Source organism: Oncorhynchus mykiss, chromosome 3 (assembly GCF_057628025.1).
Source record: "Oncorhynchus mykiss isolate SJ-2025 chromosome 3, ASM5762802v1, whole genome shotgun sequence".
NCBI lineage: Eukaryota > Metazoa > Chordata > Actinopteri > Salmoniformes > Salmonidae > Oncorhynchus > Oncorhynchus mykiss.
Genome location: NC_143024.1, coordinates 40,333,418 through 40,357,132, shown reverse-complemented (window position 1 = coordinate 40,357,132; position 23,715 = coordinate 40,333,418). Strand labels below are relative to the sequence as shown.

Here is a 23,715-nt window from a genome sequence, read left to right as displayed (position 1 = left end):
TCTCCTGACTATTTGATGAGGGAGTTCAGTTCCATTCAGATGAATGGAGCCGGCTGTGAAGAAGGGGACACAGTGCTTGTGTCTGTTTAATGGATGAGGGAACCGAGACAGAGCACATAGAAAACTGTCAAGAAATGGCACTGTGGCCCCAGAGTAGCTCAGTGAGATGTTCCTCATATCCAGAGGACAGGTCAGCTGTCAATGTGGAAGGATGACTCTCATGTTGTCATGTTGTGTGTTTTGTGTCCATCTTGCTCCTCATCTGTTTTACTGTCTTATCACTCTACGCATTTTCAACCATCTTTCGTCCTCATATCTCTCTCGCTCTCTCACACGCTGCACTCTCTCTCGTTATCTCTCTCTCTCTCCTCTCTAGCACCCCTTCTCTCTCTCTATCTGAGTATCAGTGGCCACGCCGTAATATCAAGGTAGGATACGGATGGATGGGACAGAGTGTGCTTCATTGGCGGGTAGTAAAGTGTTGTAGGTGGAGTGCGGTGTGAAACATCTCTTAAATGGCTCAGCACCTGGTCTGGACGTGTTGTTCTAGGTTGTTCATTCCCCTGGTCCAGGACATGTCTTGCTCTCCAAGCATCCCTCTCAATTAACAAACCTTATCGTTTTTGGCTCTTGACGGTAAATATAGGGGTAGGTGTTGAAGAAATGTCTCTAATATTCACCTCAAAAGGCAAATAAACCCGGGCAGCAGCAGAGGAGAAAGCTCGGGTGCGGGTGGGTGTGCGGGTGTTTTTGGAGATCATTTAAAAAATGTTTTAAATCCTTAAGCTGGTTAACTGAGATCTTTGACATGGCTTGGCAAGGCTGGTCTGCCTAAAGGAGTATTTAGGGTGTCAAACTGTTTGTCCGTATGCATGTGGACCACAGTATGCGCAATTGCCTTCATACTGTGTGCTGTTGTGGTGTGTTAGTGTGTGTGCCTGTTGTTGTTCTGTTTCAGCTTCTTTACTGTGTGTGTGTTTGAAGTTTGACGTTTTATTAGTCATATGTACAGGATACACATGGTATACGCCATCCAACGAAATCCTTACTTGCAGGTTCCTTCTCGAAAATGCAACATCAATAAGAACTAATAAAATATGAGAATATGAACATAAAGTAAATGGCTCAGTAGAATATAATACATATTTTAGCATAAGTATAATTACAAGAGGGCACAATTTACAGTCCAATATTGGGGAGCAAGTATTTAAATTGTGCAGTATATAGCAATCATAATAAGGGTCTGGTAGCAGCAGTTGTGATGTGTGTGTGTGTATAGCATGAATGTGTGTGTTTGTGTGTGTGTGTGACTTCTTCACATACTAACTCGCCGCAACAGAGGGACTCAGTCAGCGGCCCTTAATCTCAGAGACTCCCCTCGGAGAGACACTCTTATTCATCATGATGGACGAGACCCCTTAATTAAATACTGTCCCTGCTCACATTAATATTGTTTTACAATAGCAAGACATTTTTACACAAATGGGCTCACTGGGGAGGGGCTGTCTGGTCGATCTCAGCCACACTGGCTATCAATCTGGATTCATGTTCTACCGTGTAGTTCAAATCAAATCCAATGTTATTTGTCACATACACGTGGTTAGCAGATGTTCATGCGAGTGTAGCGAAGTGCTTGTGCTTCTAGTTCCGACCGTGCAGTAATATCTAACAAGTAATCTAACAATTTCACAACAACTACCTTATACACACAAGTGTAAAGGAATGAATAAGAATATGTACATAAAAATATATGGATGAGCGATGGCCGAACGACATAGGCAAGATGCAGTAGATGGTACAGCGTACAGTATATACATATGAGATGAGTAATGTAGGGTATGTAAACATTATATAAAGTGTCATTGTTTAAAGTGGCTAGTGATACATTTATTACATCCAATTTTTATTATTAAAGTGGCTCGAAATGAGTCAGTTTGTTGTCAGCAGCCACTCAATGTTAGTGGTGGCTGTTTAGCAGTCTGATGGCATTGAAATAGAAGCTGTTTTTCAGTCTCTCGGTCCCAGGTTTGATGCACCTGTACACGATCTCGCCTTCTGGATGATAGCGGTGTGAACAGGCAGTGGCTCGGGTGGTTGTTGTCCTTGATGATCTTTTTCGCGTTCCTGTGACATCGGGTGGTGTAGGTGTCCTGGAGGGCAGGTAGTTTGCCCCCGGTGATGCGTTGTGCAGGCCTAACTACCCTCTGGAGAGCCTTACGGTTGTGGGTGGAGAAGTTGCCGTACCAGGCGGTGATACAGCCCGACAGGATGCTCTCGATTGTGCATCTGTAAAAGGTTGTGAGTGTTTTTGGTGACAAGCTGAATTTCATCAGCCTCCTGAGGTTGAAGAGGCGCTGCTGCGCCTTCTTCACCACACTGTCTGTGTGGGTGGACCATTTCAGTTTGTCCGTGATGTGTACGTCAAGGAACATAAAACTTTCCGCCTTCTCCACTACTGTCCCGTCAATGTGGTTAGGAGGCTCCTTTGTTTTGTTGACATTGGGTGTGAGGTTACTTTCCCGACACCACACTCCGAGGGCCCTCACCTCCTCCCTGTAGGCCGTCTCGTTGTTGGTAATCAAGCCTACCACTGTAATGTCGTCTGCAAACTTGATGATTGAGTTGGAGGCGTGCCTGGGCACGCAATCATGGGTGAGCAGGGAGTACAGGAAAGGGCTGAGAACGCACCCTTGTGGGGCCCCAGTGTTGAGGATCAGCAGGGTGGAGATGTTGTTTCCTACCCTCACCACCTGGGGGTGGCCCGTCAGGAAGTCCAGGACCCAGTTGCATTAATGCCACATGGATGTATGGTTTGTCATTTTTCATTCCAGTCCTCCTTAGTTTATTAAGGCAGGGTAGCCTAGTGGTTAGAGCGTTGGACTAGTAACCGGGAGGTTGCAAGTTCAAACCCCTGAGCTGACAAGGTACAAATCTGTCGTTCTACCCCTGAACAGGCAGTTAACCCACTGTTCCTAGGCTGTCATTGAAAATAAGAATTTGTTCATAACTGACTTGCATAGTTAAATAAAGGTAATAAAAAAAATTACAGAGTTCACTGGATTACACTCTGTGTTTTAATTTATCTGGATTCTTTGCACAGCCACTTGAGATTAGGGTCAGAATTGGAGGCTAAACTGCCTGGCGGGGTTGTGGGAGTAATGTAAGATCTAGCTGGGATTCTTGCAGGTTTGATTCAAACTTTCTTTAGGGACACTATAGTGCGTTTTAGGGATATTATAGGTCATTATAGAATGTTAAATGGTGTCTGCACTTCCTGATTTGGCCTCGTTTTCGATTTGGTTCATTAAGAAATGCTAGCGGCCATGACTGAAGTTGGTTTTGTGGTGTGGATTGATGTGCATGTCTCGTGTTTGTTTGCAGGTGGGAAGAGATAGCTCAATTATTTTGACAATTAGCTTCAGTTGGCTGGTGTGAAACTGTGGCAAAGTTGGCTTGACTTTGAATAGCCTATCTCTGAGGCTATTTAGGGGCCGTCAATAAATTACAATAAATTACACAATGTAAATGAGACAATATTTTCATGTTGCACACCTTTTTTGTTTTTTCATTAAATGCTTTCATTATTTGTATATTAATTTGTATATGGAATTTTTACATTTTGTCCTATGTACACTTTGTAATTTACCCTATTGTCCCTAACTAGCCCCATAGGGATATCCAAAGTCAACCATGCAGCTAGCTGCACTCCGAATTGATGATTGTGCTGCCAGCTGACGGCATGTGACCAGGATTGAAACAAATCCAACTTTCATTTCCATTGTGATGCAGTCACAGACACAAGTTTAAAAAACACACAAAAAAACTATGTTTTGGTCGAGACTGACTATGACCAAAACGATCCTATTTACACTTTGTAGTACATTATGACAGTAGAATACATGTCTGTGACTCATGTCTATGCCACATAGGCTGTTTTCTGAATGAGAAGTTGCTTTATTTAGGGGCAGTTTTTTATGGGCTTTAAGAACTCAAAATGTCTTTGTAGGCTTACTCTGTATGATTCACAAGCCACAATAAGTACAACAGCCAAATATGGCCCTGTTTTGCTGTTTCACCCTTGGGGTAGGAGACCCTGTTTGTACTGTTCCAGACAAGCTATGCCTTATGTTTTCCGTATATGCAAGAGCTGTAAATATAGCTTGACACTATCTGAGAAGATCTCTGCACCACTTGTTCATTCCAAGTGTTTGTAGAAGGACTATTATGTGTTTTTTCATTATTTTACTTTAAGAATGGAGCAAACAGATTTTTCAAATCAACTCTCTTCTCCAAAGGCAACTGGAAGTGTAGCAAACGACCCAAAACTATTTGGGGTATTTTGTTTCTTTGTGCCATAGCTGCTAATACTTTGAATGAATCTGCATCGATTTCAAAGTTTGGAAATGACTGCGGTCCATTTAAATCTGGAATGAAAGTGCATTATCTTATGCTTTGATTTCAGGTCAAAAGACAAATGGACGCTGATTGCCCTAAACAAGTATTTTACTTATCAGATATAATACTGTGTATTTTGGAAATGTTTCAATACATTTTCCCTCAAAGCAGTTTAAAGAACGGAGGAGTCAAGTTACTGTTTTTGAATTCCAGTACTTATCATTGGTTCACTGTTGGTTGACATGGTTGGAATTGATATAATTTCCGTTCTTGTTACAAAACTTTGTATCTGTTTCAGTCTTGGCCAAGAGGTGGATTTTCTCTTGACATGCTAACTTAATGGCTTGGTGTTTTAGCGCTCATGTCTCATTATTTCTCTCTCCCCATCACACACACCCCTTCCCAACTCCCATTTTCCTCTGTCTGTCTGTCTGTCTGTCTGTCTGTCTGTCTGTCTGTCTGTCTGTCTGTCTGTCTGTCTGTCTGTCTGTCTCTGTCTCTGTCTCTGTCTCTGTCTCTGTCTCTGTCTCTGTCTCTCTAGCAGGTCCTGGCACAGACAGATGCGTTGTCACATGTAGGAGTCTCCAGCTTTTTTTAGCAGCCCCACTCCTGTCCCTCCCCCAACGCCTCCTCAGAGCATCTTTAATAAGACACATGCTCCTGGGCTCGGGTGCTCATTCACACCAAACGCTCCTTGGCGATCCTCCAACAGGCTGCCTGTTCCCCTGCTAGCCCCGCCGAGTCTTCATGGGTTGAACCAACAGGAGTGCCACACTCTCCTCTCCTCCTTTTTCCACCTCTCCTCTCCTCTCATACTCCACGCATCGCTCCTCCATTACATCGTCAACCGACCCCCCCCCACACCACCATTATGGCTTGTGCCCCGGGCATGCTTGGATTTGCAGCCGCAGCAGCATAATCCTCCGCTGAAGGGAGTTGTGGACACAGCAGCCCTTAGAGAGAGAGAGAGACAGTGAGAGACAGAGAGAGAGAGCGAGTGAGAGAGAGAGACCCAGCGGACAGCAGCAGCGGAGGGAGGGAAGCAGCAGGGAGGAGCAGCAACAGCAGCAGAGTGATCCACCTGTCACAGAGTGGAAGGGGCCCCCCGCCTTATCCGTCTGCCTGCAGGGGGGACCCCGCTTGGCCGGTCAGCACCAGGGACTATGCAGCTGGGACTGGTGGCTCTGGCGATGGTCTTTCTCGGATCCATGGGTCACAGCGACAGCGGCCTCAAGCTCTCAAAGGGACAGAGGCAGAGACGGAGTGAGTTACCAAATCCTCAAATCCCTTCCCCTCTTTCACTCTCTCTCTTTCTCTGGTTTCCATGCAGCCACCGAGAGCCACAGTGGTACATTTCTTATAAACATTTAACGGCCGCAGTAAAGATTACATGTTGTTTATTTTTTCTTCATCCTCATTATTTGTTTTGCCAAGATGGATTATGGTAGCCTCAGCTGTCTTTGAATGACCCTCTTTTCTTCCTCTTTTTATGATTTACGCCTCTCTTGATTTATGTTGAGCTTTTATGGGTATTAAGAATGTTTATAGTCGGGTTTTAGGCGGATTCACCCTGGGTTTTACGGCTAGAGCTTCAGCACCACAGTTCTCTCCATGTCTGCCTCTGAGGCACTGAGAGGAACAACTCTCGGACACTTCAGCTCATGGTTGTTGGACCATGTTCCATTGTTTGGTTTTCAAGCAGTTTTATAAACACTTTTCTGACCTCATGCACCCACAAATACAGAGCTTACTCTCAGCCTCAGTGTCTGCCCTCAGAGCGGGGTGAATCTCAGTGCAAGGCATTACCACTGGTTTTAATATAATGCCTTTTCCCTCAGAAGAGCTTTTAGAGGATACCAGCCTTTGCCCCCCCCCCCCCCCCCCTACACCCCCACCTCACAAAAACATCCAAGCAGTCAGAGGTCAAAATTGTATTGAGCTTGGCGTTTGGTAAATAAAGCTTGGCTTTGGCATGGCTATAGATGTCCAGAGGAAAGGCATTATCAGATGTGTCTTGTTAGAATTGTCATGTCTTTTCAATTGCACAATAAATACGTATTTCTGATGAGCAAAGTGTGTTTTACTGTACCGTAAAAGGTAAGATAGCAAGAAAGGCAAGATGTGTCAATTATCATTTAAGAGGCTTATCCTTGGTGAACAGTGTTCCCCCTGAATTTTGAAGTGATTTTAAAAAGTTTATTTTCCTGGTTATTTAAAATGTACTAGAACACCCTCTATAGAGACTGAGACACAAAGTGAGAATGACACGGCAAGGAACCTTCAGTTGGTTTAACCCACAGACGATGTTACCCGCTGCTGTTGGCTGGCAGGTAGATAATCATGTTGTTGATGTGTATGATTTAGTGTTATTCATCTTGCTGGAGTTAGGTTCAGGGAAACAGGTGCTCTAACTTTGCCATGCACAACAGGCTTTATATGTTAGGACTGAAGCTGTTCATAGATTAGAAATTAGAAATGAACATATCTGCATTGAATTTACAGAACATATTTTCATCACATCATCTCTGTATGTTCTGTGCCGGTCTTTCCTGGTTCGACAACACCTCATCCAAAGGAGTAATACGGCTCTAGTACATGACCTCTAGCAGCAGGGTCAAAAACTGTCTCAACATACTGTCCGAAAACACCTTACACCCCCCCACCTCTGGTTAACTTTTGCACAGTGTGATTATTACTTTTTTTTAATCATTATTAAAGTGTTAAGAGTCTGGCTGTGTGACAGCTACTTTGGCTGCATCCCCATGCGAGGTCACCATGACTCAGCCATGGCGTAATTGATTTGCGGGGAGAACATTTTTAAAGCTTTTACCATCCCAACTTATCTCTGGGAGACAGGGATGGCAGATTGATTGCAGTGTGAGTGTGTATATATTTAGATGCTGATACCACATAGGCCTGTAAATCAACCCGGGATGACCGCCATTTTGGCACCAAATGGCCCCTAGAAACAGGATGTGCATATTGACACGCTTTCTGAGCAATCATTTAAATTACTGACTGCAGCAGAGCAGAGTCTCCGAGTTCTAGCCTTTTTGGAAGATGAGGGAATAGGGATATGAAGATATGAAGTATGATCATGGGATTATATGTGGATGAGAGCCAAATGCAGATGGGGTGCTTTGAGACAGAGTTTTGTGGCTTAGTAGAATTCTTAGATTGTTATATTCAGCTTCATGGGCGGATGGTTAAAACACCAAAAGACGTTCGGCTCTTGGGAAGAGACTTTACGCACTTGTGCGCATTTCCCTTTTTGGCCGGCACGCTCATGTAATTGGCGAGATCCCGATGGCTGAGTCACTTTTCGTTGACCTCAGGGGGGCCCCTGCTGTGTGATGTCATGGCATGATGTGGAATCGATCATCGCAGGATGTCAGTCCGAAACACTCGGACTTCTCTAACCAAAATCTGTTTAGGATCTCTGGCGAGCAGTTTCAAGTAAACAGTGAGAAAACTGTTCAAACAAAGATGTTTGGCATGGCCCCTGGATAGATTATCTGCAACATGAACTACTGCCAGGTTTATGGCTATGTGGTGCAAAAATAGACAAGGGCCATGTCCTCACTGATATTGCCAGTGTTGAATGTAGTGTTTGTCTCCAACAGATAAATACTTATTCACTTTGTGGTAACTGGACCTTATATGCTGGTTTTTAATGACTGTTCTCTTTCTCCCTCTCTTTCTCTCTTTCCCCATATATTTCCACAGTTAGCACTGAGGGGCCACCATCTTGCTCAAATGGCTGTGAGCGATGTTCCGAATACAATGGCTGTATAAAATGTAAGCCCAAACTCTTCATTCTCCTGGAGCGCAACGACATCCGCCAGATAGGCGTGTGCCTCGCCTCGTGCCCACAGGGATACTTCGGCATGCGGACTCCCGATACCAACAGATGCATCCGTGAGTTTGGATTCTTGGACTTCATTGTTCGTTTTTTAAATGCATTGTGTCCTAAATAGGGCGACATGTTTTTCGTGACTATGATGTGAACTGACCAGGAAAGCCCCAGTAAAAAGGTTTCCTATATTTGTGTTGACATTTTTCGGTGTTGTACAAAAAAACCCACATCCAATGATGTTCAAGATATTCCCCAGTACAACATTCATATCATCACAATGTGTCACCATAATGGTAAACACACAATGGGCACTAATGTGGTCCAGTGGTAAGTGAGGTGTAATTTCCACTTTGAACTGCTGTGCCAATGTGTGGAAGGAGCTGTCTTCACCACATGACCACAGCCACAGCAATGACATGCAACACAACAACACACTCATAAAGATCAGCAAATAGCATCTGTCAAGCTGGAGATGGGCCTTGAACTGAGACATGGCAGGAACATTATTGTTCTGTTGCAGTAATATTCAGACAGTTTAAAGCTAGACTCAGCGGTAGGACACAGATACAGAAAGTAAACAGCAAATTGGGTCAATTTTCACGACAACTAAGAGCGTTGAATCGTGAGGCTCAACCTCCGCTGTTTTTGTGAACAGCGTGAATGTGAACCTGTGCATATGGGCAGATACTGTGTGTGACAGTGTGAGAGCGGAGTCCTGCATCTCGCTCGTCTCAATACCTGTGCTGCTGCACGTGGTAACGTCATTTTGCCCAGTCTACCTTTAAAGACCAACTGAATCAAAACAGGACCTTCTATTGTCAAAATTGACTACAAAGTGGAATCATAAAGTCAGTCTCGTGCAACACAGAGATTTGGAAGATGATTAAGAAAGAAAATGTAAGTCATGGAATTAAGGTGTAATTCCCATGGTAAATTTGGTTTGACTTTGGATATCCCTATCAGTAAATTACACAATATACATGGGACAATATTTTAACATTTCAATAGCTCCAAATGTCAATGACTTAAAAACCCTTAAACTGACTATAAACTGTAGAAATTCATATACAAATATTGAAAGCATTTAATGAGAACTAAAACATGAAAATATTTCCATTTACATTGTGTAATTTATTGATGATCCCTAACTAGCCTGTCAAACCTTTTTTTCAACAGTCGTACACCTGAAGCTAATTGGCCAAAGAAGTTGACTAGCACTAGCTAGCCTTGCCTAATTCCAGACACAAAAGACCTGGTTAGACTGTTTCAAGTTATCTAGAAGAGTGAGTGACTGTAACTGTGTACTGTTTTGGCAGAGTAAGTGTAGTAACACTTCCCACATGCGAATACACACCCACATTATACCACACCCATAAGACAACTCTCATTTGGCTTCAGTCATGGCAGCTGCATTTCTTAATGAGCAAGCAAAAAAATGAGAACAAATAAGTAGGTCCTGCCCTCCTTTAAGGGGTGTGGGGTGAAGTAGGGTGGAATAGGTTTGGTATACATGTGTAATGTTTACATTACTCCTCCATGTTGGTTCTGGAGGCACAAACACCTTTTTTCTGAACCAGGGGTGCCAAGGGCCCGGCTCGTGGTCTGTTTTCTCTTACTTGTGGGTGGAAAACAGGAATGGAAGAAACTCAAAACAAAAACATTTCTGATGCACTGCTGTTTGTCGTTTTTTTCTAGGATGTCTATGTTTTTTATATTTGTCTCGCGAGCCAGGGGTTCATGCCAGTTCACAGTCCATACCCGTTGTGTTTTAACATTTATGTATCAAAACATCCATGTTTTTAAAGTAAATGTATATTTTCTGGACACAACTGAGTTATTCATTTTGCATGTTCCCTTGTGAATCATGCAACTAAACTTGCCTCTCCAATGGTAAATTAGATCAACTTCTTATTTTTGAGGAAAGTGCGTATGATGATAGGCAATTAGAGCGCAAGGCAGCTTGTAGTCATTATATTTTGTTACAGGAAGAACACGCAGGCTGTTTGGTGTATGCAAGTTGTTGTTTTGTTAGATAGGTTGTTGCAACATCATTTAATACCAGATGTCTGTAATGTTTAGTTTTTTCTATTACAAACAAACTTCCTAAAAGCTGAACTCCTGACGCAATACAAATATGGAACTGAAATGGTTCAGGGGTATTTCCCTTTAGTTTTTCTCCCTCAAGTCATAAGGTACATGTCTTTGAAAACATAATCATGTCACATTTGTCACCAAACTGAAGAAATCTGACTGAAAATGGGAGGGAATACCTGGACAAATAAGAAACACTCCTTTTAGTTTTCTGTTGCAAAACATTTTTTTTTTAAAAGAACATTACCAAGATTTACTAGTAGTCTCGAAACAAACAGTAGTGTCTTGTGGTTCTCCAGTCAAAAATTTGGACACACCTTCTCATTCCAGGGTTTTCCTTTATTTTTACTAATTTCTACATTGTAGAATAATAGTGAAGACATCAAAACTATGAAAAAACACACATGCAATCATAATGTAACCAAAAAAGGGTTAAACAAATCAAAATATATTTTATATTTGAGATTCTTCAAATTAGCCACCCTTTGCCTTGATGACAGCTTTGCACACTCTTGGCATTCTCTTAACCAGCTTCATGAGGTAGTCACCTGGAATGCATTTCAAGTAACAGGTGTGCCTTGTTAAAAGTTAATTGGTGGAATTTCTTTCCTTCTTAATTCATTTGAGCCAATCAGTTGTGTTGTGACAAGGTAGGGGTGGTATACAGAAGATAGCCCTATTTGGTAAAAGACCAAGTCCATATTATGGCAAGAACAGCTCAAGTAAGCAAAGAGAAATGACAGTCCATCATTACTTTAAGACATGAAGGTCAGTCACTACAGAATATTTCCAGAACTTTTAAAGTTTCTTCAAGTACAGTCGCAAAAACCATCAAGCCCTATTATAAAACTAGCTCTCATGAGGACCGCCACAGGAAAGGAAGACCTAGAGTTACCTCTGCTGCAGAGGTTAAGTTCATTAGAGTTACCAGCCTCAGAAATTGCAGCCCAAATAAATGCTTCATAGAGTTCAAGTAACAGACACATCTGAACATCAACTGTTCAGAGGAGACTGTGTGAATCAGGCCTTCATGGTCGAATTGCTACAAAGAAACCACTGCTAATGGACACCAATAAGAAGAAGAGACTTGCTTGGCCCAAGAAACACGAGCAATGGACATTAGACTGGTGGAAATATGTCCTTTGGTCTAATGAGTCCAAATTTGAGATGTTTGGTAACAACCGCCGTGTCTTTGTGAGAAGCAGAGTAGGTGAAAGGATGATCTCTGCATGTGTGGTTCCCACCGTGAAGCATGGAGAAGGAGGTGTGATGATGTGGGGGTGCTTTTCTGGTGACACTGTCTGTGATTTATTTAGAATTCACAGCACACTTAACCAGCATTGCTACCACAGCATTCTGCAGCGATATGCAATCCCATCTGGTTTGCGCTTAGTGGGACTATCATTTGTGTTTCAACAGGACAATGACCCAACACTTCTCCAGGCTGTGTAAGGGCTATATGACCAAGAAGAAGAGTGATGGAGTGCTATATCCGAGGACCTGGCCCCAACAATCACCCGACCTCAACCCAATTGATATGATTTGGGATGAGTTGGACCACAGAGTGAAGGAAAAGCAGATGAGTGCTCAGCATATGTGGGAAGTCCTTCAATTCTGTTGGAAACGCATTCCAGGTGAAGCTGGTTGAGAGAATGCCAAGAGTGTGCAAAGCTGTCATCAAGACAGGGGTTGGCTACTCTGAAGAATCTCAAATATAAAATATATTTTGATTTGTTTAACACTTTTTTGGTTACCATATGATTCCATATGTGTTATTTCATAGTATTGATGTCTTCACTAGTATTCTACAATGTAGAAAATAGTACAAATAAAGAAAAACCCTGGAATGAGTTGGTGTGTCCAAACTTTTGACTGGTACTGTACATACTGAGTTATAGGAAGCACTTATTGCTTTCTTTTAAACAGTGTTTCCCTACTCTTTAACCCTGGTATTTTATAGCTCTTACATTGAGAGGAAGGTGAGATAGCATACAGATTTACACAGCTCCTCCTGGACGAGTTGTAACTGTCCAGATGCCTTCGCAGCAGAGAAGCTTACTGTCAATCAGCAGGTTGAAATAAGGTTGGAATAAGGGGGGCTAGTATGTGTGATACTCCTCATACCAGCAACATGGTCCGAGATAGGGGCCTGTTCAATTAAACAAAGAGTTATTATCCCACATAGCGTTGTTTACACATGTGGCTACCTGAAATCACATTACAAGATACATAATGAGGATCCACCTGAACATATTGGCCTTTGCTTCAAGATATTTATTTGAAATAGCCTGACAAACTTTGTACATGTACAATATGTGAACATAAACACAGGGCCATAACCTCAGAGCATGTCTGTCTGCTAGGTACTCAGGAAGACGGTTTTGGAAAATAGTCCAATTTGGATAAAAACAACAAAAGTTCTGGCTCACTCTACCCCACATTTTTGTTCATGTTTTACTGTCACTTGAAATTAACTTAACCTCAGTCTTTATTGTTTCAATGTTGTCCACTGCATCCCGAAAGGCCGCTGAGCATGCTGGTTAGTCTCCTCAACCTCCTCCTCAAGCCTCTCCGTGGCTAACCTGCTGTTATTATCCAGTCAGCCGCTTCAATTTCGGACATATCGAAATCCCCAAGATGTCTTGTTAGCCACATGTATTTTACATTAGGGCTACATTTGTCAAAGTATTTGCTCTCGAACATCAGTAACGTCAAATTTAGCTGTCAAGAGCTTAAAGTAATAATTGAGGTTAGGGCATTAAAATCCCAACGAGGATTCTTCCCTTTGGCTCGTTTCGAACTCCTGGCAAGACTCCAGCCGACTAGACATTCTTTATTTTAGTTGTTTATGGGAAAGGTGTCTAGTGTTTTGTGACTGGATACTCACCGATATTCCAACCCAGAGATGTAAGGATTACATCTGTGACCTTCGCTTAGCGTGCCTCTGTCTCCACACTCTGGTTTTGGCAGAGAAAATGTTATTATTTCAGAATAAGATAATGATGGTCGTGAAATAAGGGGGCTAGGAGAAGGGTTGGGATGAGAAAGGGGGGGGCTCTTGGTAGTCCTCTAAGGTGTCTGTTTTTCATTCTCCCACGCCCGTAATTACCCTCAATTTAAAGTAGTTGCTTGTTTGACTGGAGAAGCTGTGTTTTTAACGAGGCAAAGGTGCGTGGAAATCCGCTGACGTGCTCTCTACTCTTGGCCCGCACCCGGCCACCCGCTTTCCAAAAAATATAGCCGTGGTATGCATATGCTTTTAAGACATGGGTGTTATTCATGCAAAATCCCCGAAGAGTCTCTCCCCATTGTTTTATCACTAATAAATCTCTCATAGTAAATACAAATCAGGCCACATTCTTGTCCCTCCCCCGAGGAGAAGAGGATCCCTTAGTGCAGAAGGAAGGCTTCGCATTTTTTAAACATACTTTGCTGTTTTTGTATGGTAATACTGTATCATTCTGTATTAACGCGGAAGCTTGAAGCCAGAACAACGAACAGTGGTGTGTTATGCTGTCAGTTAATGCAAAGTGTGCGTGTATACTATGTTAACACAATGAACATGAACTAAACTAAGTGTGATTTGATTTTCCTCATTCCCTCCTCTCTTTGACTCATGTTTTTGTCTCCCCTTTTCCTTTCAGAATGTAAAATAGAGAATTGTGAGGAGTGTTTCAATCGAAATTTTTGCACAAAATGTAAGGAGGGCTTATATTCACACAGAGGGCGATGTTACCCCAGCTGCCCTGAAGGCCTCAGCACCACCAACGGGACCATGGAGTGCGTAGGTGAGTGACCTCTCACCTCTGACCTCTCTTCCTTTCACCCCCTGCCACAGCTTCACTCACAGCTGACACTGAACTGGATTATGAACAATGAGTTTAAGGGCACATAGCCTTTTGACACATATTAGCTTTTCAATAAGATAATATTACTGTAAGTCCCACACTACCCATACATTGAGTATTAAGCATATGAAGTTGAGTATGATGAGTTTTTGTGGTGAGAGCCTGTCACAAAGTCTTGAATGTTTGATCCCATAACATACCCAGTTCACCCTAACCCATCACACATGGTATACTAAATACCCTTCAGCTATCAGCAGCCAAGTATGTTCTGCCTGTCGGATGAATATCGCCTGCCATATGAGAGTTCAGTTCGAGACTTCAGTGACGTGGAGAAGCTGTGTTCTGTTGAGCTCTCTTCCTCCGCTGTTCCTTTTTTCTTCTTTCTGCTGTTTCTCAATCACCAGCGAGCCAGCTGAACTTCGGAGGGAGGCCGGCAGGATCATTTTGTTGATTTCTTTTGAAATTATTTCTGTCACAAGTAAGCAAATATCGCACTAATGGCATTACTCTGCAAGTCTAGTGCTAGCTGGCTGCTCCAGCCCACTTGACTTCTCAGAATGTCAACCCCCAGGTTGACATTCTGGCATTGCCCCTGCTCCCTTACCTTACAGAAAGTGCTCATTCCAGCCGCTCTTGTTATATATTCTCTAATTTCCTTGTTATTGTTTTTGGCAGTATCAAGTTTGCTTGCTTCACCCCCACCCACCCCCCAACCCTTAACAAAAAAGTCAAAATATTTTCCCAGAAAAAGTTTGACATTTCCCCCACAATGGAAACCAGCTCTTGACAGATAGAGTCATGACTTAAGCTCAACATTATGTCACTAGCGGTAAAACAGTGGAGGTCTCTAGATAAACTGGACAGACTTGGTAAGATAGAGGCTTTGCACTTGACAAGGCCAAATGAGTGATGTCTGTTTGGGCTGGATAAGTTCCTCTGCATTGCTTTCTCACTGTGAACATGCAAGACCTGTTGAAATCTAAAACTTAATGGGTTTCAATTTGGGCTTGTTGCATGTGTGTTCTATGTGTGTGCATCTAAAACTGTATTTAACTTCTGTCCTCTTTTCTATCCCGTCTGTAGAATGTGAACTGGGCGAATGGAGCCCATGGGGTCCCTGTATGAAGAAGAACAAGACGTGTGGCTTTAAGAAAGGCACACAGACCAGAGTGCAAGAGCTTCTTCAGGCCCCCAGCCCTGACACGGTCTCTGCGTCCTCCCCCCGGCCCTGTGCTCCACAGACTGAGAGACAGAAGTGCACAGTGCAGAAGGCACCATGTGGGAAAGGAGGTGAGCACTAACACATACCTACATTAGGAGAGTGGCAACGAGAGGAAATAGAGTGAAACCGACAATAAATATATGGATGGATAAAAGACAGGAATGAGACAGTAGAGGAAAGATGACAAAACAACAGTTCAACACAACTACAGAGTCAATAATATTGTGATCAGCATCTTTTCTGATGAAGTCATAAACTCCCTGTACTAAATAAGATTTTTTTTTTCTCTGCAATATTATAAATGTCCAAGGCAATACACAACACCAAACCCCTGTATGACCATGACCTGGCACCTCAAAGGTGTTTGTTCAGTAAGGACACGGAGTCTCTGACTGAGAACCATGTAAACAAACATTTCAAAAGAGCCAAACAGGCAAGACAGATGGGAGGGTGCCATGCAGTGCACTGCAGTGTTGGATGACGATAAGAGCTGGAGTTGGACTGTTTGTTTTGAAGCTCTGCGAGGCGCGAGTTTTACACAGTTCTTATCATTCGTCTGCCGTCTTGTTTCAGAGCTGGCTAATGTTGCTAAGCTAGCAATCTGCCCGGTAACACTCAATTTGATAACAGCTTAATCATGCTGTAATTAGTACTACTCCGTTGTTGTTCTTTGGCCCATAACACATTTCTAGTTGTAGTTGATATTATAGGATGGAGTTTATTCAAGTAGTTGAGAAACCAAAAGGCCTCTCCTTTGGTCAGTAAGTGTTTTTATTTGATTATTTTTGTATTTTACCCCCCTTTTTCTCCCCAATTTCGATCTTGTCTCATCGCTGCAACTACTCAATGGTCTCGGGAGAGCCGAAGTGGTCATGCGTCCTCCGAAACATGACCCGCCTAACCGCGCTCCTAAACACCCACCAGCTTAGCCCAGAAGCGAGCCTCACCAATGTGTCGGAGGAAACACCATTCAACTGGCGATGGGAGTCAGCCTGCAGGAACCCGGCCCGCCACAAGGTGTCACTAGAGCGTGATGAGACAAGTAAAGCTCCCCTGGCCAAACCCTTCCCCAACCCGGACGACGCTGGACTAATTGTGTGCCGTCCTGTGGGACTCCCAGCCACGGCCGGTTGTGGCACAGCCAGGGAAGGAACCTGGGTCTGTAGTGACGCCTCTAGCTCTGCAATGCAGTGCCTTAGACCGCTGTGCCACTTGGGAGGCCCGGTCAGTAGGTTTTAATGAACTCTGCCTTATAAAATAAAACGGACCAGTCAAACCTTTATTGAACAGCATGGCTGGGATACTTAGCTTTGTGATCGACCCAATAAAAAGGTAGAGAAAGGTTTGGAGTGGATTTGTTAATGTTGATTTGAAGTGAAAGGAGTTGTTTTGTATGGCTGACAACGGTGGGCCCATTTGGCCACAGTTTCTATCTCCTAATTTTCCCACTGTAATTCCTGGTTTTAATCCATGTGAATATTTTATTTGGCAGCTAATTCATGTACATGTTGAATCAAAGTTGGAAGCTTCCATTTCTTTACAGGGACTTAGTGTGCAGTAAACAAGCAATATTCTCAAACTTTATGAGCGGGTGGTACGCTTATTGGATTTCAGGGCTGCTACTATTTTGAGTAACAGCTTTCAACGAATGTCAGTTTACCCATTGTAAAGAATCAATGAAGAATCAAGTCAGTTATGAAATATGTAACAGATGGAGTACGTAAAAATGCACACAGAAACAGCATTATACAACATTAGATGAAGAAATCCTTCGAGGGAGGATATATACGAGCTCTTGCTTGTAATTCTTCAGGGAGGAGTGGACTTGCTTCACACTGGACAGGACACTGGACAGCACTGTTTGATAAATGAGAGGCAAATTTACACTGCATGACGCCTGCATCCTGGAAAGAATTTCCACCACGGATTGAGAAGAATAATTAACGGTGAAATATTATAAACTGACCCATAAATGTGTAGTGCCGGATGCCAAATTTCTAAACTTAGCGAGTGTTGTGAAAGGAGGGAAAATGAGGGAACGGGATGCCGTGTTGGAACAGCAGAGTGTAGTGTGTCAGGACTCAGGAGTCACCCGCATCTTGAAGGAGATTGAGACGTATGATGTGACTCCATTTGTGAAATGTTGACAGTTTGACTTTGAGAGATGATAGCCATTAGCTTCAACTTATTTTCCTTATTCTGGTGTCAGAATACACCGTTGTGAAAATGAGTAAGGATCTCCTGTCAAGGCACATAACAAATACATTTTCTTCTCGTGTGAATTAACTCATAAGCGCTGGTTATCATGACCTTGTCTAAGCCCTTTTTCATGTGCTTAAAAAAACTTGCCATGTGCTAAATTAGCGAGGCCGCGAATCCATCTGCAAGACTTGGCCGACGGGGCCGCTGTAAAAAAACACAGGGGGCAGTGCTTGTATAACACAAGTGATTTACTGGTCTGCAGATCTCACGCTTTGTGTCGATTTGGCCAAGCTCTCCCTTTTTCTTCCTGTAGCTTTTTACAAATGGGCCCACATGAAAACAGAATTTGCTAAATGCGTGATTGCCTTTGTCAGGCCACAGTTGTTTAGCTTGGATGGAGTGGAGCTGCAATCATGGCTGTCATAAATTGATGGAGTCCCCCTCGATCCATTAGCGGGCTTGTCAGAGGACTAATTAAGTCCTTACACAGTGAGAGAATCAGCCCAGGTCCTGCTGTGCACACTCAACAAATGGCCCTTACTGTAACTCCCCAGGTTCACTGACTAAAGCACATTACTCTAAACAGAAACAAATGTCTTCCAAATTCAAATGGTCTCCATTTTGTTTTCATTAGCGGGAGAAATTAATCCCCCAGAAATTGTTTATTTACTCAAGGCAGGCAACACATGCATACTTTACAAAGCTAGAAATCAAGTCTTGTCAACACTCCCCTAAGAAATGTGACACAGCCCCCAATGTCAGGAGCCAACTGGCCAATAGGGCCCTACAGTGACAGATGCTTTAATGACTTTGGCCCCTCGTGTCTCAAGAAAAGTTACATCAACTACTTCTAGTTAGTGGACTACTGTATTGGGTCTGCCTCTGCCTGTTTTCTACCAAACAAAGGGAAAGATACTGCACACCTGTGCTCCTGCCAGGTCCTCGTTAAATAAATGATAGGAATGCTTATTGAAACTCATTTAGTTTCAGGGGTCTCTTTATTCAAAATATGTGCCATTAAATACGTAAATGTTTGCAGGTTTACTGCCAAATAGAGATTTTCATTGGTTTATACTGAGATACATGTCTATGGAGCAAATTTGAGTAATAACAAGGCTTTTTTTCTGTGCGTACTTTCAAATACACTCAAATATAGAAAACAAGCTAAAAGGAGCACGTGGTGCAGAATGGAGGAAATAGACGTAGGCCTATTACAACAGTTATATAATTAAGCAATAAGACACGAGGAGGTGTTGTATATGTCCAATATACCATGGCTAAGGGCTGTTCTTACGCACAACGCATCACTGAGTGCCTGGACACAACCCTTAGCCATGGTATATTGGCCATATATCACAAACTCCCGACGTGCCTTATTGCTATTATAAACTGGTTGCCAGCGTAATTAGAGCAGTAAAAATAACTGTTTTGTCATACCCGTGGTATATGTTCTGATATACCATGGCTGTCAGCCAATCAGCATTCAGGGCTTGACGCATTGCGTTGTGCATAAGAACAGCCCTTAGCCATGGTACAGTATATTGGCCATATACCACACACCCATGTGCCTTATTGCTTAATTATTAACTGGGTGGTTCAATCCCTAATTGCTGATTGGCTGACAGCCATGGTATATCAGACCGTATACTACAGGTATGACAAAACATGTATTTTGACTGCTATAATTACGTTGATAACCAGTTTATAATAGCAATAAGGGTTTGTGGTATATCGCCAATATACCAAGGCTAAGGGCTGTAGACAGGGCACTCTGCGTTGCGTTGTGCATAAGAACTGCCCTTAGCCGTGGTATATTGGCTATATAACACACACCTTCCGGGCCTTATTGCTTAAATATTATATTATATTATTAAAGCAAACGAACAAGAATGCTCCATGAGCCTCCTGTTGTCAAACAGTTAGCCTTAGCGAATGCTCTCCAGCCCCCTTAGTGAGTGTTTTGAGTCTCTGTTTCTAGGGAACATGGAGACTCAACACACAAGTTCATAGCAAACATTCCTCAGCCTAACTTCCTAGTTTCCTCTCATCGTGGGAGCACTCATCAGCCGAGTATAAACAACCACTGTCTGACACCTGACACAAACATCCATTCCCGTTTATGTGCGTGAAAGGTTGTTCACACCCGCGCGAACACACGAGCAAGCCACACACACACACACACGCACACACACACACACACACAGACACACACGCTGTCATGAGAGCTCCGACGTGTCAACGTAATTGTAGCTTAGTGGTGTAGTGGCATAGCGCAATTTACATCAACAATGTCAAGAGGATGTCAATGAGTGCTCGTATGTTGAACAATCTATAGCTGCATGTACAGGACATGAAGGACTCTTGCACCCCACTTCAACAGTGTTGATTTACTTTAATTCCTCTGTTTAATCCTTCCCGAGTTCCTGGAAAACTACTCTTAATGGATGTTTGTATTTAGGGAGCAATTATGCACTTAAACTGTGTGACAGGTGGAAGTCCAGACAACAGCCTATAGCGAGAGTGAGAGGAAGAGGAGGGGAAAGACGAGGATGCGGGGGGAGGTAGAGTGGAGAGGGAAGGCAGACGTTCAGAAAGGAGCTCACCTCGACCGGTTCCCAACTGTTTACATGAACTATTAAGTTCCATCAGCCGTTGTCTCTGCGAGTGTTAAGACGTTTCCGGCTCGGAGTCGTGGCCACACTCCTCACAAAGGCTTGATTACTGTTTTCCGGCCTGTCGTTATGGCACTGCTGTGTGTTTCCTGTCAGCCCAATGCAGCACTGTGTTGCATCATGGTGGCATTTATGAAAGGCTCTGGATCCTGAGCTGCATGTCTGGGGCTTAGCGGCAATTAGCCAGTATTAAAAGGGCCTGTTAGGAAGCTAGAAACCGGGGTATCCACACAATGCCACTGAGAAACATGTTGTGAATATGGGCTAATGGGCTAATGTCAAGGTCTACCAAGCAAATTCTGACTCTACTGTACTTAAAACACACACCAAAAGCCATCAAAGCCCTGTTTATAAAAGCTGAGCCCAACTACCCTGTTATTTTGGTGTCGTAGTCCATGTAATAATGCATTTCAATCTGTTATTTTCCTCTCTCTATCCAGATGGGAATAAGAATAAGGGCGAGCGACGAGACCCGCAGAGGAGGCAAGACAAAGAAAACGTCCGAGGCCATGGCCACGAGGGCAAAGAGGGTGGCAAAGAGGGTGGCAAAGAGGGTGGCAAGAAGGGGGCCAAAGAGGGAGGAAAAGAAGGAAGCAGAGAGGGTGGCAAAGAGGGCGGGAAAGGAGGCAGAGAGGGTGGCAAGGGAGGCGGCAGGAGGAAAAAGGGCCAAAACCAGGCCACCACCACGCCCAGCCTTACCCCTAGCACTGTAGCCTAGGCTTTAGTCACGCTGGGTCTTGGTGGGGACAAGGAGGGACAAAAAACTAGGCAACACCCACCTGCATTGGCCATTATTAAGAGACAGACAGTGGACTGAGGTGACAATATCAAACTGATGAAGAAAAGGATTAATGCTGCTATGCATTCTAGAAGATGCTGTAAGAGAACTGGAGGATTGCTGCAATACATGAGGAACAGGACTTGGACTTATCAGACTTGGAGGGAAGAGGGGGAATGTGCACTGTGGAGGGTTCCACTGTAAGCCTTGCAGTAGGGTCAACATGTTTCATTTCACCGCTCCCAGGTTTATCTTAGAGTTGGCAGATGGAGATCCCAGTGGCTGAACAGTGGAAGACACTGAATATGAATATGAGCATTTCAAGATGGAGGCTTCACAATGATCAAGGATCTCTTCAGTCCATTAGAATCCCTGATGTGCTTTTCAAAATCTATTTTTCATTGTTGACTTGACTCATGTTTTGTGAACGGTAGCAAGTAGATATTTCTAAGGAGATGTTGTTGTAAGTGATATAAAGAAAATGAACAGTATTAAGATTCTTTATTTTAATTATATTTTTTGATGAAACAAAAGAAAGGCACTGGAACAAATGTGTGGTTTTGAAGGAAAACATATTTTAATAATTTTTTTGGTTTGAAGGGGAATCCGCTCCAAAACAAACCAGCAACAATATAGAGGAAGTTTAGATGGCTTTAGTTCAAATCCTGATCTGGTGTTAGACAAAGGTTACCCACTTAATAGCTTAGTTCTTAATTTCAAGTAGAATAATGTTTTGGTATCTTCAGCATAAAAAGTTTAGATTTGAAAACTGGGTGCGTTGTGTATGTGTGTTCTGAGTGTATGTCTGCGTGTGTCTGTGTGTGCATTCGTGCCTGTCTGTATCTTTACAAAATTTCAGCAAAATGTTTTTGTGAAGTAGTGGTCACACAAGCCTATGTATACTTGTGTGGGTGTGGGTACATTGTATGTGTTTCTGCACGTAAGCTTAATGTGTGTGTGTGTACGTATCAATCTGGTAGAATGGGAAATTTGATATAGACGATGAGAGAGACCATTGTAAAGGCACAGTTATATATCAACGCATCAATATTTCCATAATCATATGGCTCTGGTTACATGTAAACCCTCGACAGCTGCTCAGTAATCATGTATGTTTGCAACAGGGTCCGACATATCTGTGTTCTGTACTATATACACCTCTGTCAGTGGAAAGAATCATTGCATTACACAGCTACTTGTCAGCCTGATACGACAAGAGCGACAAACGTTTTAGTACCATTTGTCACTAATCTTTGAGCAACCGCTGTCACGTTTTGTTTAGCTTTCCCTGGGTCTATTTGCTTTACACCAACAAAAAAAAATATTAGCTTCGTGAGAAGGTATACGTTAAATATGCGTTCGTATTGTGGATAGTGGTACTGAAAATGTCAACATCAGTATATCATTGGTATATCTTATTACTTCTGTGAAAGCTTGAATAAAATGCAGATGCAGTAAACATGGCAGACACACTAAGCATGATCATTGTATATTTTATGGTAGTCAGTCTCTTCCTGTGCAATCAAATATTACTGTGGTCTTTCCATATCCATGTTTCCATTCCCTTTTTGTTCTCCCGTGGTCTCTCAATGGTTTTCACTTGTCACACGTACAGTAGTTGGCCTGTATATGATCTGTATTTGTGTACTATACCAGTAAGTATACGGTCACCATAATAATTGACACACATATAAAGACGGCCTTTCACAGGCTCTTTAAATGTATAATGACGGCACCTGAGGAACTCAACATTCACGGCATATGTTTGTCATTGCTGTAGGAAGTGCACAAATCTCATGTGATGTCTCCATAAAAACTGAACCACAATGCACAAGCCCAAATTAAAATGATATAAATCTGACAACGTTGCGCAGTCCCCTCAGTCAATCTCTCCAACCGCTCTATTATGTCAACATTATAAGGTTGATCTCATTCAGTGTCACAATAAGAGTAGAGCAACGGCAGGGATGGGCAACTGGCAGCCCACGGCCTGGGGATCAATTTCCCAAAATGTTTTAGGGGAAATCAAGTCGAGTCTCAATTTACTGTTGAGAGTGAGAATAGTAGAATACACAAGGTGCAATTCCAAAATGTGGTTGTGCATCAGCATTTTCTCTCTTGTTATGTCAGTCACTGACAGTCACTCAATTAGTCTATGTCAGCTAAAATGTTTTGGATTTGTAAGTTAGTCTAGACAGCTATCTAAACTTGTAATAATCATGGTGGAATTACCGATTGGGGGCCCCCACTGATTTTCTTAGTCACTTTCACTCAGATATATTAAGGATTGCAAACATTTCTCTCCACCGTATGGCAAAATGTGTACAATCGTAGGAAATTTGCTGTAAAATTGCACATTTTATCTCTCTGCCCCATGGCAAAATGAGTAGAATTGCATGAAATCGGTTGTAAAATTGCTAAATCTTTCCCACCTTATGGCTACATTTGTAGCATTGCAGCAAACTTGCTTAAAAACTGCAACATTTTCTCTACGGCCCGGGCAAAATGTGTAAAATTGCAGGAAAAAAAAGTTCCGCTGTCAAGAGGGAGATCCCTAACAACATTTCACTTCGGGCCCCCAAAAGGCTAGGGCCAGCTCTGAGGCTGTGGCCCCAAAGTTGCCCAAAACTGATATAAAGTATAATCATGCT

The 23,715-nt window shown here is 42.9% G+C and overlaps 1 protein-coding gene across 1 annotated transcript in view; it reads left to right on the top strand.

The window, feature by feature from the left end:
• rspo1 (R-spondin 1) overlaps positions 1 to 22,541 on the top strand; it is a 30,120-nt gene extending 7,579 nt beyond the window's left edge. The window contains exons 2-6 of the mRNA XM_021595405.3: positions 4,937 to 5,658; positions 8,122 to 8,313; positions 13,987 to 14,130; positions 15,274 to 15,480; positions 20,727 to 22,541. Of these exons, the coding sequence (XP_021451080.2) occupies positions 5,559 to 5,658; positions 8,122 to 8,313; positions 13,987 to 14,130; positions 15,274 to 15,480; positions 20,727 to 21,004 (921 nt within the window). The 5' untranslated portion in view covers positions 4,937 to 5,558 and the 3' untranslated portion in view covers positions 21,005 to 22,541. The remainder of the gene's footprint in view (positions 1 to 4,936; positions 5,659 to 8,121; positions 8,314 to 13,986; positions 14,131 to 15,273; positions 15,481 to 20,726) is intronic.
• Positions 22,542 to 23,715: the final 1,174 nt, after the last annotated feature.